The sequence below is a fragment of the Eptatretus burgeri genome, unplaced genomic scaffold (genome assembly GCF_056783735.1).
Source record: "Eptatretus burgeri isolate ZD-2024b unplaced genomic scaffold, Ebu_testis_v1 Ebu_testis_scaffold_3160, whole genome shotgun sequence".
NCBI lineage: Eukaryota > Metazoa > Chordata > Myxini > Myxiniformes > Myxinidae > Eptatretus > Eptatretus burgeri.
In genome coordinates, this window is record NW_028225108.1 from 315,218 (window position 1) to 328,406 (window position 13,189).

Genomic DNA, 13,189 nt, shown 5'->3' on the forward strand with positions numbered 1-13,189 from the left:
GCTTTAGAGTTGCTACAACAAGCCTGTGGTCAGTATTGAGGAACTGAGCACTCCGGTAGACCCTGCAGTTCTGGATCATCCTCCAACGATCGTCAATGAGGACATGGTCAATCTCCTTTGCCACACCGCCAGCGTTGGAATACCAAGTCCAGCGATGAGCTTGTGGGCGCTGAAACCATGAACCAGCCACCCTAAGTCCATGACTTCTTGCAAAGTCAAGGAACTTAGTGCCATTCTGGTTCATAGTTCCTGACCCATGGGGACCAACACACACCTCATAACCGTCCCTATCAGTTCCAGTCGATGCATTGAAATCCCCCAAGACTAGAAGTGTATCTCGTCTGGGGCACTGATCAACCACAGACTCGAGTGTGGCGTAGAATGCATCCTTCACGGTGAGATCACTCGCCTCAGTCGGAGCATAAACAGAGACCAGGGAAATGACACCTAAGGAGTGACGAATCCTTAATCTCATAATACGCTCGTTGACCGGTGTTACCTCAATTATCATTGGGGTCAGCTTATTGGACACAGCTACAGCAACTCCTTGGGTATGGTAACCATCAGAGCGACCAGACCAATAGTAGGTGTAACCACCCACCATTATCTCGCCGCAATCCGGTCTCCGAACCTCAGAGAGAGCTGCAATCCCGATGTCCAAACGCTTGAGCTCAGATGATAACAGAGACAGGTGATCATCCTCTCTTAGGGATAGGACATTCCAGGCACCCATCTGAAGGGACCGCCTCAGGTTAACCCAAGGAGACCGCCGTCTGGTGGACGACACCTCAGCACCACTCCGACACACTCTCCCGCAATCTGACCCAGGGATGTTACCCCGTGGTTTCCCTCCTATCATCAAAGATTGGGGGTCCCGAAGGCTTTGCCCCAATCCCGTCATCCGGTGAGCTGCCCTGTGAAGGGAAGCTGCACAGGAGGTACTCCCACGGAGTGGGTTTTCAGATTTTTTTGCGTTTTGCGGAATGAAGCGTTTTACGGTGGCCGGAGTGCAAATCCTGCCACCAACCTCCTAATAAGAAGTGACCCAACTGCAGGAGGACGTCCGCAGACACAGTTGGGCACTAGATATGGATGGCCGTTGGCTCACAAGGAGCTCCTCCGCCCTTTGACAGGTTTTGTTTTTAATCCTGCTGGGTGTCCATATCCAAACACCCTCCTCACCAGAAAACCTGGTGGGGAAGACGGTTTAGTCGCCGACAACCCGACCATGGAACAGGTTAGTACAGGTTTACATGGTACCTGTAGCAGGTCACAGATCGAACCTCACCTGACAGGACAGGAGGAGAAACAAGAGCATTGAGAGAAGTTTATCATTTTATTTCTGCTCAACAAAGACACATAAACCAATAACTAAGTTCTAAAATAATATTTGTGAATATACTCGATGGTGATGAATGTGATCAGAAAATTAATTTCTTACCGAGAGTAGAACATGGTCAAATATTCGTTGGATCACTCTTTGAGTGGAATGAAAATATAAAAGGAAATCAGTAAGTCTCAGTTTAACATGTGTCAATGGGGCAGAGATCAGCCTCCTCTTTTGACTTGATGGGCCGAGAGTCAGAGGGGTAGGGGGGGGGGAGAAAATCATTCTCCTATTTTGGGTTTTTTGGGTCTTGAGTTAGAAAGGTCTCCCCATTCATTTGTATGGCAGTGGGAGGAATCATTCTCCTGTTTTGGGTTTTTCTGGGGTTAATTCAGAGTTTTCCCCCTTTTCCCCATTCATTTGCATGGATGCCTCAGAAGCCCCATTTATCCTCTATTCCCAATATTCCCAAACACCCAATATTCCTCCACACTGCCATGTCTTGAATATACCTTCCCACGTCCGATCATCTTCGAGATCCCATCATCATCGCCAGTTTGTTATAAACTGAAGAAACGCCTTCACTTCCGTATTTCAGGAAAGGAGCAGGCCCGAGTGAAGGACACAGACAACATAGAACGACGCCATAGCCCAGGACCCGTTTATCATACGCATTTACAGCCCCCCGCTACATCATGAGGCCATTCAACACAACACTGAAGTTTTGGCAATCGTAAATATGGTATCCATCCATCCATCCATCCATTGGGACCATAGTCTGTGCAGAGCGTTGGTGCTGCCTAAGCAGTCTCCTTGGGTATTGGGCACAATTCTGGACGGGTCGCCACTCCGACACAGGACACCGGCAAGCTCGCACTCATTTTGCTGACCTCAGAAGGATGCCAAGGGGATTTGAGCTCAGGGCCCTCGGATCCCAAGCCCACTACTCTCGCCATAAAGCGAACACCAGGCACAAATATAGGATTGAATGATCGAATACCCCCGGAACTTTTTTGTGTTTCCTGGTCTGTTTTGGTTTGTCACGTGATTGACTGGTGTACCACAGCGTACCTTCCTTTACCACACTGTACTTACAGTACCAGACGGTGCACTATGACCCGAGAAGATCACAAAGTGAACAACCCGGGATTCACGAGCGGCTCCGATGGAGGAAACGCGGTCAGTCCGGTAAATTCTCCCTTAGACCGCAGGTCTATGGTCGGTTCACCAGAGGATAAGGAGTCTGGACCCGGTATGTGACATTCACTCCGATTATTTATGTTTCAGATTCTGTTGTGAAAGGGAAGATCGAGTCAGAGTTTATCGATGATTCGTTCCTTCGATACGAAGTTTTGAATCACAAACTCATTCTTCATGTCATAGTTTTTGTTTTTATATAAGTAATAATAAATATATAACTCTTCAAAGTGAATGTGACAATATACCCGGTACTTCTTATTCCCCTCAATGTACAAATCAACATCAAGTTTGGTAATTAATCAGAACGAGTGTTCAATGTGTTCTGAGGTTTTTCGTCATTTATCAACCTTGAATGAACATAAACGAGTTCACACTGGGAACAAACCGTACAAGTGTTCTGTGTTCTGCAGTGTTTCATCGGTTATCACACTTAAATAACCACAAACTAACTCACACAGCACTCGACACCAAAGATAAAATGGTGTCGCCTGTTCTCCAACCAACAGCGGCTCGGCACCAGACAAATGGGAGAAGATTAAATAAACAAAGCTGGAGCTTAGACGAGAAGGAAATCATCCTCCACTGCAAAGTCTATACTATTGGGAAATGAGAACACGTGTAAATTACAGGAACGACACAGGAAAACGAAACATAAACAAAAACAGCCCCAATGATTGAAAAAACAAAACAAAGGGAAATAACAATAATAAATATCTGCAGATACAGTGTGACAAATGGGAGAATGACAAAAGAGCAGGAAGATTTTAAAAAAAGGAGGTTGATGGAACAAGGATCGACAAGGAAGGCTCTTTGTAATGGCGAAGAAAAGATCGAATTAGTTGGGATGGAGAACGAGTCATCAATACTCAAGACCAAGGACATGACACTAATACCTTGAAGAAAATGGCGGGATTGAGCCAATAGGACAAATTCAGGTTTTGTGGGGTAGAAACAGGAACTACCAGAACCTCCTAACAGGATATAAAATACTCATGTCAGAACAGCTGTCCACAGAAAGATACGACAGTGTCTGTGGAGTAATCCTCCTTCACATCTAAAAACATTTCAACATCCTGGCCCCAAGACAATCATGGAAACAAACCACACCCGATCCTTGAAAATGAACATACAATGCTCAGGTATGACATGATGATCCCATCCAAGTGTGGACATTGCAAACAAAGCATTGTGTCTGGACATCGTGCTCAAACACAAAAAGAAAAAGTCGGTATTGTTAATGTAACACACAACGCACATCAAGGGGGGCATGAGACAAGAGGGGCGTGAGTGGGAAGGACAAAACAGTGGGGAACAGAGACATGAGGAGATCTATGCAAGGGAGAGGGATGGGATGGGGTAAACAAGATGGACATTACAGGGACTTTCAAGTCCTTACACGACAGGCACTTTCAGGAAGGAAAGCAGAGAATTTGAAGGAGGTGGGCTTGGGGTGGATTAACGGGGAAAGAAAAGATCGTGATTTTCGATGGAGGGTGATCAGAGACAGGATCCCAATGATCCTGCTCTCCCCTCTGGGCTGGTGCTCCTGCCTCCCACCTTTTCTCCCACCAAAAAAATTCCTCTTTTTTCCTGCCTTTGGAATGAACTCCATCACTCATTTCAATCCCATTCTTCCCTCCAGGCCTTCAAAACAGCTGTTCACCACCACCTCTTCTCATCCCCCATCTAAATCCTTGATCTTTTATCCCCCCGTTAATCCACCCCAAACCTACCTCCTTCAAATTCCCTGCTTTTTTCCTGAAAGTCTCTGTAATGTCCACCTTGAATACCCTGTGTTCCCTGCCCCACCCACCCCCCTTCCACAGATCTCCAAATGTCTGTTCCCCACTGTCTTGTCCTTCCCACTCCCACCCCTCTTGTCTCGTGGCCCCCTTGCTGTGTGTTGTGTGTTTACTCTCATACGAGCCTCGACAAGGTATACAAAAAAAACATGGTGGTGAACACCTGTTCTGAAAACCTGGAGAGAAGAATGGGATTGAAGAGAGTGTGGGGGTTTGTTCCAAAGGGGGGGGGGAAGAGGAATAAAAGAGTGAAGGTGAGCAGTGATTCGTGATTTTGGTAGTTTTACCATAAGGGGGTTGCTGGTGGACCTTAAGCACCCTGCGGAAATATGGTGGGGACAAATCTCAGACACAGCAGAGGGGGCGAGACCAGAGAAGAGACAGTGGAAGACAGAAAGACCACCGACCTGCCTGCGGTGAGAGAGTGAGAGGCCCAAAGACTCAGCCTCACCACGGGAGATACCAATGATCCTAAATGCCTTGGTTTTCACAGCGTGAAGCCGAGAAAGGTGAGAGGCCGGAGCACCAGCCCAGAGGGGAGAGCAGTTCTCCATCAAGCTGCGGACGAAAGCTTTGTATGTGGTCAGGAGCTCAGGTGGGTGGAGTCAGGACTTTGCACGATGGGGGATGCCAAGTCGGCGACATTCTCGATCCAAATTCAAACATTGCAGGGCAGGTTGGTGAGAAATCGAATTCTGGTAACTCCCACTCGGTACGCTGGGCCTGAGTCGGTACACGCGATTCGGTTCGGACAGAATCGGCCGAGGGTGTGGTTTCTCCGGAAGTTGGATGGCGTGAGTACTTAGGTTAATTGGAACAGACAAGTGCACCCCACCTCACGCCGTCGAAATGTTGGCACCACGGTCATTTAAGTGACCCGTGAACTTTCGGACTTATCCGAGAGTCACGACCTAAATTCCGGGTGTTTGGTGGAAGACGGCTGCACTGCTCCACGTCGTGGTCGTTTATCGCCACCGAGCCCCGGCCCACAACAATGTCACCACAACACCGATTTAACACGGAAAGTGTGGCAAATGTAGATTTTCGTAGATCTAGGAAATAATTTAACGAGTAAAATGTACTCTGATGAGATAAAATCAGATGAGATGAGATAAAATCTTTCCATACAGGTTGCCACTGACAAACCAGACATTATCTGCCTAACAGAAACTTTCCTCTCCCAAGACGTGTCTGACTCCCAAGTATCTCTCCCTGGCTACTCCCTCTTACGGTATGACAGACCTGAGCCTCGTCCTGGTGGAGGTGTTGCTCTCTTCATCAAAGACTCTATTCCTCACTCTCCATGCACTGCTCTCACTCCCCCACACCCCCAGGAATACCTCTGGCTTCGGCTTCCCCTCCACTCCCACCTCATGTTTATATGTGTACTGTACCGTCCACCGAACAGTGATGACTCCATCTACACCTCACTATCTGAAAACATGGACCATCTTCTATCTTCTCATCCAAACTCTCTTCCTCTGATGTGGTGACTTCAATTGTCATCACGCCAGTTGGCTCGGTGTGGGTACCTCTCTCACCTGCCATGGCACCTCAGCAAAAGCTTTCTGCGACTCATTGGGACTGACTAAATCGGTCAACTTCCCGACCCGGATCTCAACCAATGGTACTCCATCTCTTCTGGATCTGATTTTGACAAATTTCCCTGACAATATCTGCTGCTCTTCCTTCGCTCCAATTGGTTCTTCTGACCACGTCCTTGTTAAAGTGGACATCTCTCTGGCTGTTATCAGAGAACCACCTCACCGCCGTCGAGTCTGGCATTTCACTCAAGCCGACTGGCAGGGTCTCCGAGCAGCCATCAAACTGACAGACTGGTCTCCTATCACTACTTTCTCAAACATCAACTCATCCTGGGAATTCTTTCAAAGAAACTTGCTCTCCCTCATGCACAGATTTATCCCCTCTCGTGTTCAGTTGTCTTACCCTTCCTCCCGCCCTTGGTTTACTGAAGCTTGTGGCGAGGCAGTTGTCCTGAAACAACTTGCCTTTGCCTCATGGAAAGCAAACCCAACTGAGGAGCAATCTCAGTTCTTTCCACAAAGCTCGGAACAAGTGTGTATCTACCCTCAGGAGAGCCAGAAAACAACATCTTCTCTCATCTCAAGTCTGAACTCTCAAACCTCCTCCTCAAAATTCTGGTGGCGTTTAATCAAATCTGTTTCTGGTGTATGTTCCCCTCCACCCCTCCCTTACCTCAAATGGCCGCACTGCTGATTCCACACGTGATAAAGCTGAATGTCTAAACTCGGTGTTTGCAGCTAAATCTTGTGTCCTAAACCCATCACTATCTCTACCCACTTTACCCAGTCGCACCCAACTGTCCCTGGACTCTGTATCCTTTTCTCCTGACAAGGTGGTGAGCTTGCTTTCAAACCTCAGGTCAGATTCTGCAACCCGGCCTGACGGCATCAGCCCACGTGTCCTCAAAGCCTGCTCTTCTGCTCTTGCTCACCCACTCTCTGTTCTATTCACCCTCTCATTTGCCCAAGGTCATCTGCCATCTGCTTGGAAATCTGCTAACATCACTGCCCTGCATAAAAAGGTGCAAAAACAGATCCCTGTAACTACAGACCAATCAGCCTTCTCCCAATCATCAGCAAGGTGATGGAATCCATCATCGCCTCAGATATGAAATCCTTCCTCTTCTCCAATGGCTTGATTTCCAATCATCAATTTGGTTTCAGACCAGGTCACTCTACCCTGGATATGCTGCTTCTGCTCTCCCATCAATGGATGGAGGTCCTCAATGCCAGACAGGAAATCCGAGCCGTATCCCTGGACATATCACGTGCTTTTGACACAGTCTGGCACCCTGCCCTACTCACCAAACTCTCTTCCATGGTATCCAAGGCCATCTCCACTCATGGCTCGCAGACTTCCTCTCCTGTCGCAGTCAACGTGTGGCCCTAAATGGAGTTCTTTCATCCCCTCTTCCTGTGCAGGCTGGAGTTCCTCAAGGTAGCGTTCTGGGCCCTGTTCTTTTTCTGGTTTTCATCAATGATCTCTCGGTCTCTCTGGAAAATCCTCTATTTCTCTTTGCCGACGACTCCACCCTCTGCCGTACCATCTGTCATCCCTCAGACCGGCAAGCAGCAGCTTCTTCGCTCACTGCAGATCTGGATAAAATCACAAACTGGTCCAACACGTGGAACATGTCTTTCAATCCAGACAAATCTCACACTCTCACTATGTCTCTTCGAAAGGACCGTTTACAAAACCCCCCCATCCACTTTCTCAACAATCCTCTGGAAGAAGTCTTTTCTTTCAAGCTTCTAGGTCTCATTATCTGCCATGACCTTTCCTGGGAAAGTCACATTTCCAACCTCGCCTCAAAAGCCAGTTGCCGACTGGGAATCCTCCGTCGTGCTTAGTCTTTTCTCGGCCCTCTTGAGCTCCTGACCACTTACAAAGCTTTTGATCGTAGCCTGATGGAGTACTGCTCTCCCCTCTGGGCTGGTGCTCCTGCCTCCCACCTTTCTCGGCTTCACGCTGTCGAAACCAGGGCATTTAAGATCATCGGCATCTCCCGCAATGAAGCTGAGTCTTTGGGCCTCTCACTCAATCACCGCAGGTTGGTCGGTGGTCTTTCTGTCTTCTACCGACTCCTCTCCAGCCTTGCCCCCCCTGCTCTCTCTGCGATTTGTCCCCACCACATTTCCACAGGGCGCTCAAGGTCCGCCAACAACCCCCTTCTGGTAAAACTACCAAAATCACGAATCACTGCTCATCTTCACTCTTTCATTCCTCTTTTTTCCCGCCTTTGGAATAAACTTCCTCACTCCATTCTTTCCCATTCTTCCCTCCAGGCTTTCAAAACAGCTGTTCACCACCACCTCTTATCTTCCCCCATCCAAATCCTCGATCTTTTCTACCCCCGATAATCCACCCAAGCCCACTTCCTTCATTTCTCCTGCTTTCCTTCCTGAAAGTCCCTGAAATGTCCATCTTCTCTTCGCCATGTTCCCCGTGCCATCCCCATCCCTCTCCCTTCCACAGTTCACCTAATGTGTCTGTTCCCCACTGTTTTGTCCCTTCCACTCCCGCCCCTCTTGTCTCATGCCTCCTTGCTGTGAGTTGTGTGTTAGCTCTCATACGAGCCTCGACCAAGGTATACAAAAAAAAAGAAAAAAAAAAGGTTTTTGAGTGATACCACGTGAGAACGTGATGACGTCATCTGGACGGAACAAGCCGCTATTTCCGTACGTTGGGGGCGGAGTCAACGGCAACGGACTTCTCATCACGTGTTCCTGGTCACGAGGTTTGTGAGAAAAGATCGAGTCGGCCTTGATACAGGAGGAGTGGAGGCCTCACAATTACAAGTGTTTCCTCCCTTCACCTGAACCTTCCAGGTCGTTGAGCGTTACCTCAGTTTCCCTTCGAGACAAACAACAATGAACCCAATTGGAGGACGACGTCGACGTCGGTCGTTACGGTAAGGACTGGGGTTTCTTCAGGGCGGAAATCTAAATATCGGATGTTCCAGAAAAAGTCGTCGTCGCTTCGCTGACGTATTTAATCGAATGACGTCATGTTGTTCTTCACGAACATTCTCCTCCATTCACTCGATCATTATCCTGAGGTGATCTCACATCTGCTCGTCAGTCAGATCACGTCTTCTTCTTCTTCTCCATCCATTCTCACTGATGATATTTTTTCACGAGCAAATACAACCGGTCACTTCGCTGAGGGAAACATGGAGTTGGGGAGAAGGGGGAGGTGGGGGGGGGGAGGCGGCCATTTTAGTTGTACACAAACCCAATGTTGAACACGTCCTCAAACATTTCTCGGACATTCATTCACCGATGTTGTTCAAACCTGGTAGAAACATAATAAATGATGGATTACATGTGTTTGTCCTTGTATTTCAGACATCAGATCCAAGATGGTGGACTGGCGGCCATTTTGTTACTTAAATGTGTCCCCAACCGTTTCTCCGACTTGCACGCTCTGATTCTGTTCAAACTTGGCAAAAGTACATCACATGATGGCGAGAACGTGAAACTCATTTTATTTTTCAATCTGAGCAAAGATGGCCGACTGTGATTGTGACTGTGACTGTGATTCAGACCAGGGTAGAGTGACCTGGTCTGAATCAAACTTGATGATCAGAAACCAAACCATTGGAGAAGAGGAAGGATTTGATGTCTGAAGCGATGATGGATTCCATGACCTTGCTGATGATTGGGAGAAGGCTGATTGGTCTGTAGTTGCAGGGATCTGTTTTTGCACCTTTTTTATACAGAGCGGTCATGTTTACTGATTTTTCTGATATCTTAAAAGGACAGTGGTGGACGTTCTTGATAGTGACTGTGGTTGCAGCATTCGGAGCAGTTGTGTGAGATGGTTGAAGCGTTGTCGTGGTTATGTTGCGATGGTTTTATGCTCAACGCCTTTTTCAAAGCTGCAAAAGTTTGATGTTGGAAATCAATATTGGTGGCACATGTAGATTTTCGTAGATCTGTCAGCATTTAACGAGTAAAATGGACCATGGTAAGGTGAGAGTAGGTTTTTGAGGGATACAATGGGGGGAAAAGTAATGACATAATCTGAGTTCCTGACAACAAGTGCAATTAATAAACGACCACGTGATCGACGCGTGCTGGATCACGATTGTTTATTTTATTCCATCTACTGTATGTAATACACTTGCATGTTGAGCCTGCTCTGCACTTCCTGTTCAACAGGACCAGGAGAAACAAACGGCGTGGGGATGCACCCGGACTGCAGGAAGACCCTGAAGGTTTGTTCCCGCAGTCGTCTCTTCTCGAGGTGTCTCAATACGTGAGACAAGTTCTGGACATGAGCTCCCAGTATGGAGGATACAATTCCATCAGCCACCTGGCGGGTCCACCGAACATATTTTCCCTCTCCTGGGACTTCATGCATGTGGCCGTGCCGAGAACATACGGGGCGTGGTGGGACCGCTTGTCCCGATGGACACCCGGACGTTGTCCCAAAAATCCCGAGTGGTTTAAAAGCCAGGATTTCATCGAGTTACATTTCGACGTGCCCGTCTTCCCTTCCAGGGTCTCGGTGTTGGAGACGTACCACCCTGGATATGTGGTTCGGATTCTGGCCAAGTCACGGGATGAAGGTGAAGACTCTGCTGTGTGCAGGTACCAATGACCCTTTTGGTTGAAATCTCCGACGGGTTTTAAAGTCTTCATGCTCGTGAGTCAAAAAGGGATGAAATGACCAATTATCGTTTGCTTTGGGAGTATGTTGAGCCTCTGACTTGTCTTACATGATCATAACGGGATTCCAATAACATCTTCGTTATAAAATGGACTGGTTACCTGGTTTTTAGAACGTTTTGTTGCGGAAATGGCCCTTAGTGTGTTATTAAATATAGGATTAGCCCAGATCCCCATTTAAATGCATGTTTAGTCAGGTTGTTCGGTAAATGGACGTTACATGTGTGTCGGGAGGTGCAAGAGGCTGTTATTGTTCGTACAGTGGTTGGTGGACCGAGAGGTTCTTCTTCGTCGTTCCCCTCTCCGGACAATAGGCCCCGCCCAGCGCTCTGAGGGGGAGTGGCCTCGAGAAGCGAGTGCCGAAAAGGTGGTGAAACTGAGCGCCGAGGTGGCGCGATCAGTTTTTCGTGAAGAGCGAGCCGAAAGAAAGGCAAGGAAGAGAGGCAAGAGGTCTGTCTGCCATCGGCTGGAGGAGAAACTCGCGGTGCGTGTGGTCGGCGATCTGTAAGAGAGGAACGGCCTGAACCTGAGGGTCGAGTCTGCCATCTGCCGAGGGAGTAACCGAGGGAGTGCCGAGTGAGGATTCCTGCTGTATAGAAACAACGAGTGGTGGGCTGCAATTGGCTTCGAGAGGAACTGGCTGCTGCGGAGTCGGCGATCGACTTTTATGAGGAGGTCCTCGACGCGTTTGTCGATCCGCCTGCGGAGCCCAACACCCCGATTTGGCCCTGTCTGGTGAACAGGCCAGGCCTGGACTTGCATGCTGGACCTTGTGAAAAGCCAGCTGGAGCATACCACAGATCTTTCGTCTTGGGCCGTCGACCTTACGCGGGGTCTGAACGCGCTGAGGCTGCGTGCGTGAGGGCTGTGACAAATGGACGCCGCCGCCATTTTTCCACGCGGCGTGTTTGAGCTTGGGTGCTCGAATCCGTGGACATCAGCTTGTCACGAGCCACATTCGGGCCTTTGACACTTTTCCTCTCGTCCATGAAGCATCACCAAGTACTCTGTGTCTTGTCTGCATGCTGTCCGTGTCTTGTCTGCATATTGTCTAAGGTTTATCTAGCTGGGGTTCCCTTCGAAACCCGTAATCCGTAGCTCCCCAGTTTATAACGGGTAATAGATTAATTATAACATTGTCGTGAATGCTTTGCTTGTGTTGTGTTCCCCGATGTGTCCCCAATAAATGTGGCCGATTCGTATGAAGTTGCCGCTTTGAATTAATTCGTGCCGCGCTGAGGAACGATCCGCTTGATTTGGATGTAAAAGCCAAAATGGTTACAGACTGGCAGAATTCGCTCGGTCTCTGACAAAACCAGTCTGTAACCGGGGTCTATTCCCCCAATTGGTAAGGTCCAGGTGTACGTTGGTATCGCGATTCGAGGCGCGTGACCCGAGGCCTGTGCCGAACCAGCCGGCGTTATAACCGCGGAGACGGCGGTGGTTAAGTGACGCCGAATATTCAACATTTGGCTGTCGAGAGGAGGGTGCGAAAACCCAAACTGGTTACGGACAGTGATTGACATCACTCGTCCGGAGTGGGGCGAGAATCCCTCCGTCGCCGATCCTTAACAATTTGATCTTCAGGTTGTGGATAAAATATTGGAAACCCCTGGGTAAATGAGAGTATATTGAAAGCAACTGCTTCCACACAGGTGTGGTCCATGTGCCCAGCAACTGACATCCCATCATGCTTTGGGTCATGTATAAAATGCTGCACAGGCCTGGTTGCCTATCATTATGGCTGGCATGCCTGCAAGAGGAGAAACCTCAGGAAAAACCTCAGTGATAAGTTTTCCCCCCTTTTAGTAGCTTGTTAGCCTTGTTGTATTTATTCTTCATGCTCTATTTTCCCCCCAATCTCGTCTGTTTGTTTATCTTTTACTTTTTCTCCGGTTAGTCTTGTGTTTTCGGTCGTCTTTCCCTTCTTACTTTTCCCCGACCTTCTTCCTGTCTGGTAGGCCTTGTCCACCGGGCAGAAAGTTAGGCTCATGCTTCCTTGCCACCACCTCACTCCCCCCCCCTTTCCTAGTGTTGTTCCCGCCTTCCCCAGGACTACGGCATGGCGAGCAGGTAGCACAACTGCTTCTGATTCAAGTTTGAGTTGGCAGGACCCGTTCCTCCAAGTACTTTCTTGTTGGGCCTGTTGGAGTTCAAGGCTCGGGATGTTTTTTTCTGTTTAATATTTTTGGCCCGTGGATTTCAGGTTCCCTTTCATTCAGCTGAAAGGCTTGCCGAGTTTTGGGTGAGGTGGACAACTGCTCGGTCAGCAGGGTCTCTGGTTGAATGGGCAGTCAAAGCCCTCTCTGACTGTGGTCGTGACGGCCATCCTCCACAACGAGAGGTTATTTATTTCTTAAGTTTTTTTTTTAAATAAGGCTCTCTTGGCTGTGCCTGGATGTGTTTGAGGGAAGAGGAGTCGCAGCTGAAATGTGAATCCTATCCAGGTTCCTCCTGATGACTTCATCTTTGCTTTTTCCTTGTTCGGGCTCCTTGTTATTACCACAATGCAGAACTGGTCCGACTTGGTCTTCAATTTGATCTGAATTGAATTTATTTTAATCCCATTCTTAATTCAATTGAATAATAAATAATAATGCAAAAAACGTCACGGGTCAGGGTCATGTGTCCAATCAAGGCGG

The 13,189-nt window shown here is 48.3% G+C and overlaps 2 protein-coding genes across 35 annotated transcripts in view; both read left to right on the forward strand.

Moving 5' to 3' along the window:
* Positions 1 to 10,475, forward strand: part of LOC147006619 (F-box/LRR-repeat protein 4-like) — a 159,761-nt gene extending 149,286 nt beyond the window's left edge. For 26 of the 33 annotated variants that reach the window (XM_085868345.1, XM_085868344.1, XM_085868361.1 and 23 more), the window contains one exon: positions 2,425 to 2,515. The gene's annotated coding sequence lies outside the window, so the exon portion shown is untranslated. Of the gene's footprint in view, positions 1 to 2,424; positions 2,516 to 2,614; positions 2,914 to 10,037; positions 10,170 to 10,379 lie in introns of those variants that run through there. The other 7 variants (XR_015054710.1, XR_015054708.1, XR_015054709.1 and 4 more) reach the window with 5 other exon arrangements.
* Positions 8,349 to 13,189, forward strand: part of LOC147006620 (F-box/LRR-repeat protein 4-like) — a 28,219-nt gene continuing 23,378 nt past the window's right edge. Inside the window, exons 1-2 of one of the 2 annotated variants that reach the window (XM_085868385.1) lie at positions 8,349 to 8,785; positions 10,038 to 10,469. In XM_085868385.1, the coding sequence (XP_085724511.1) occupies positions 8,745 to 8,785; positions 10,038 to 10,469 (473 nt within the window). In that variant the 5' untranslated portion in view covers positions 8,349 to 8,744. Of the gene's footprint in view, positions 8,786 to 9,090; positions 9,326 to 10,037; positions 10,470 to 13,189 lie in introns of those variants that run through there. The other variant, XM_085868384.1, reaches the window with a different exon arrangement.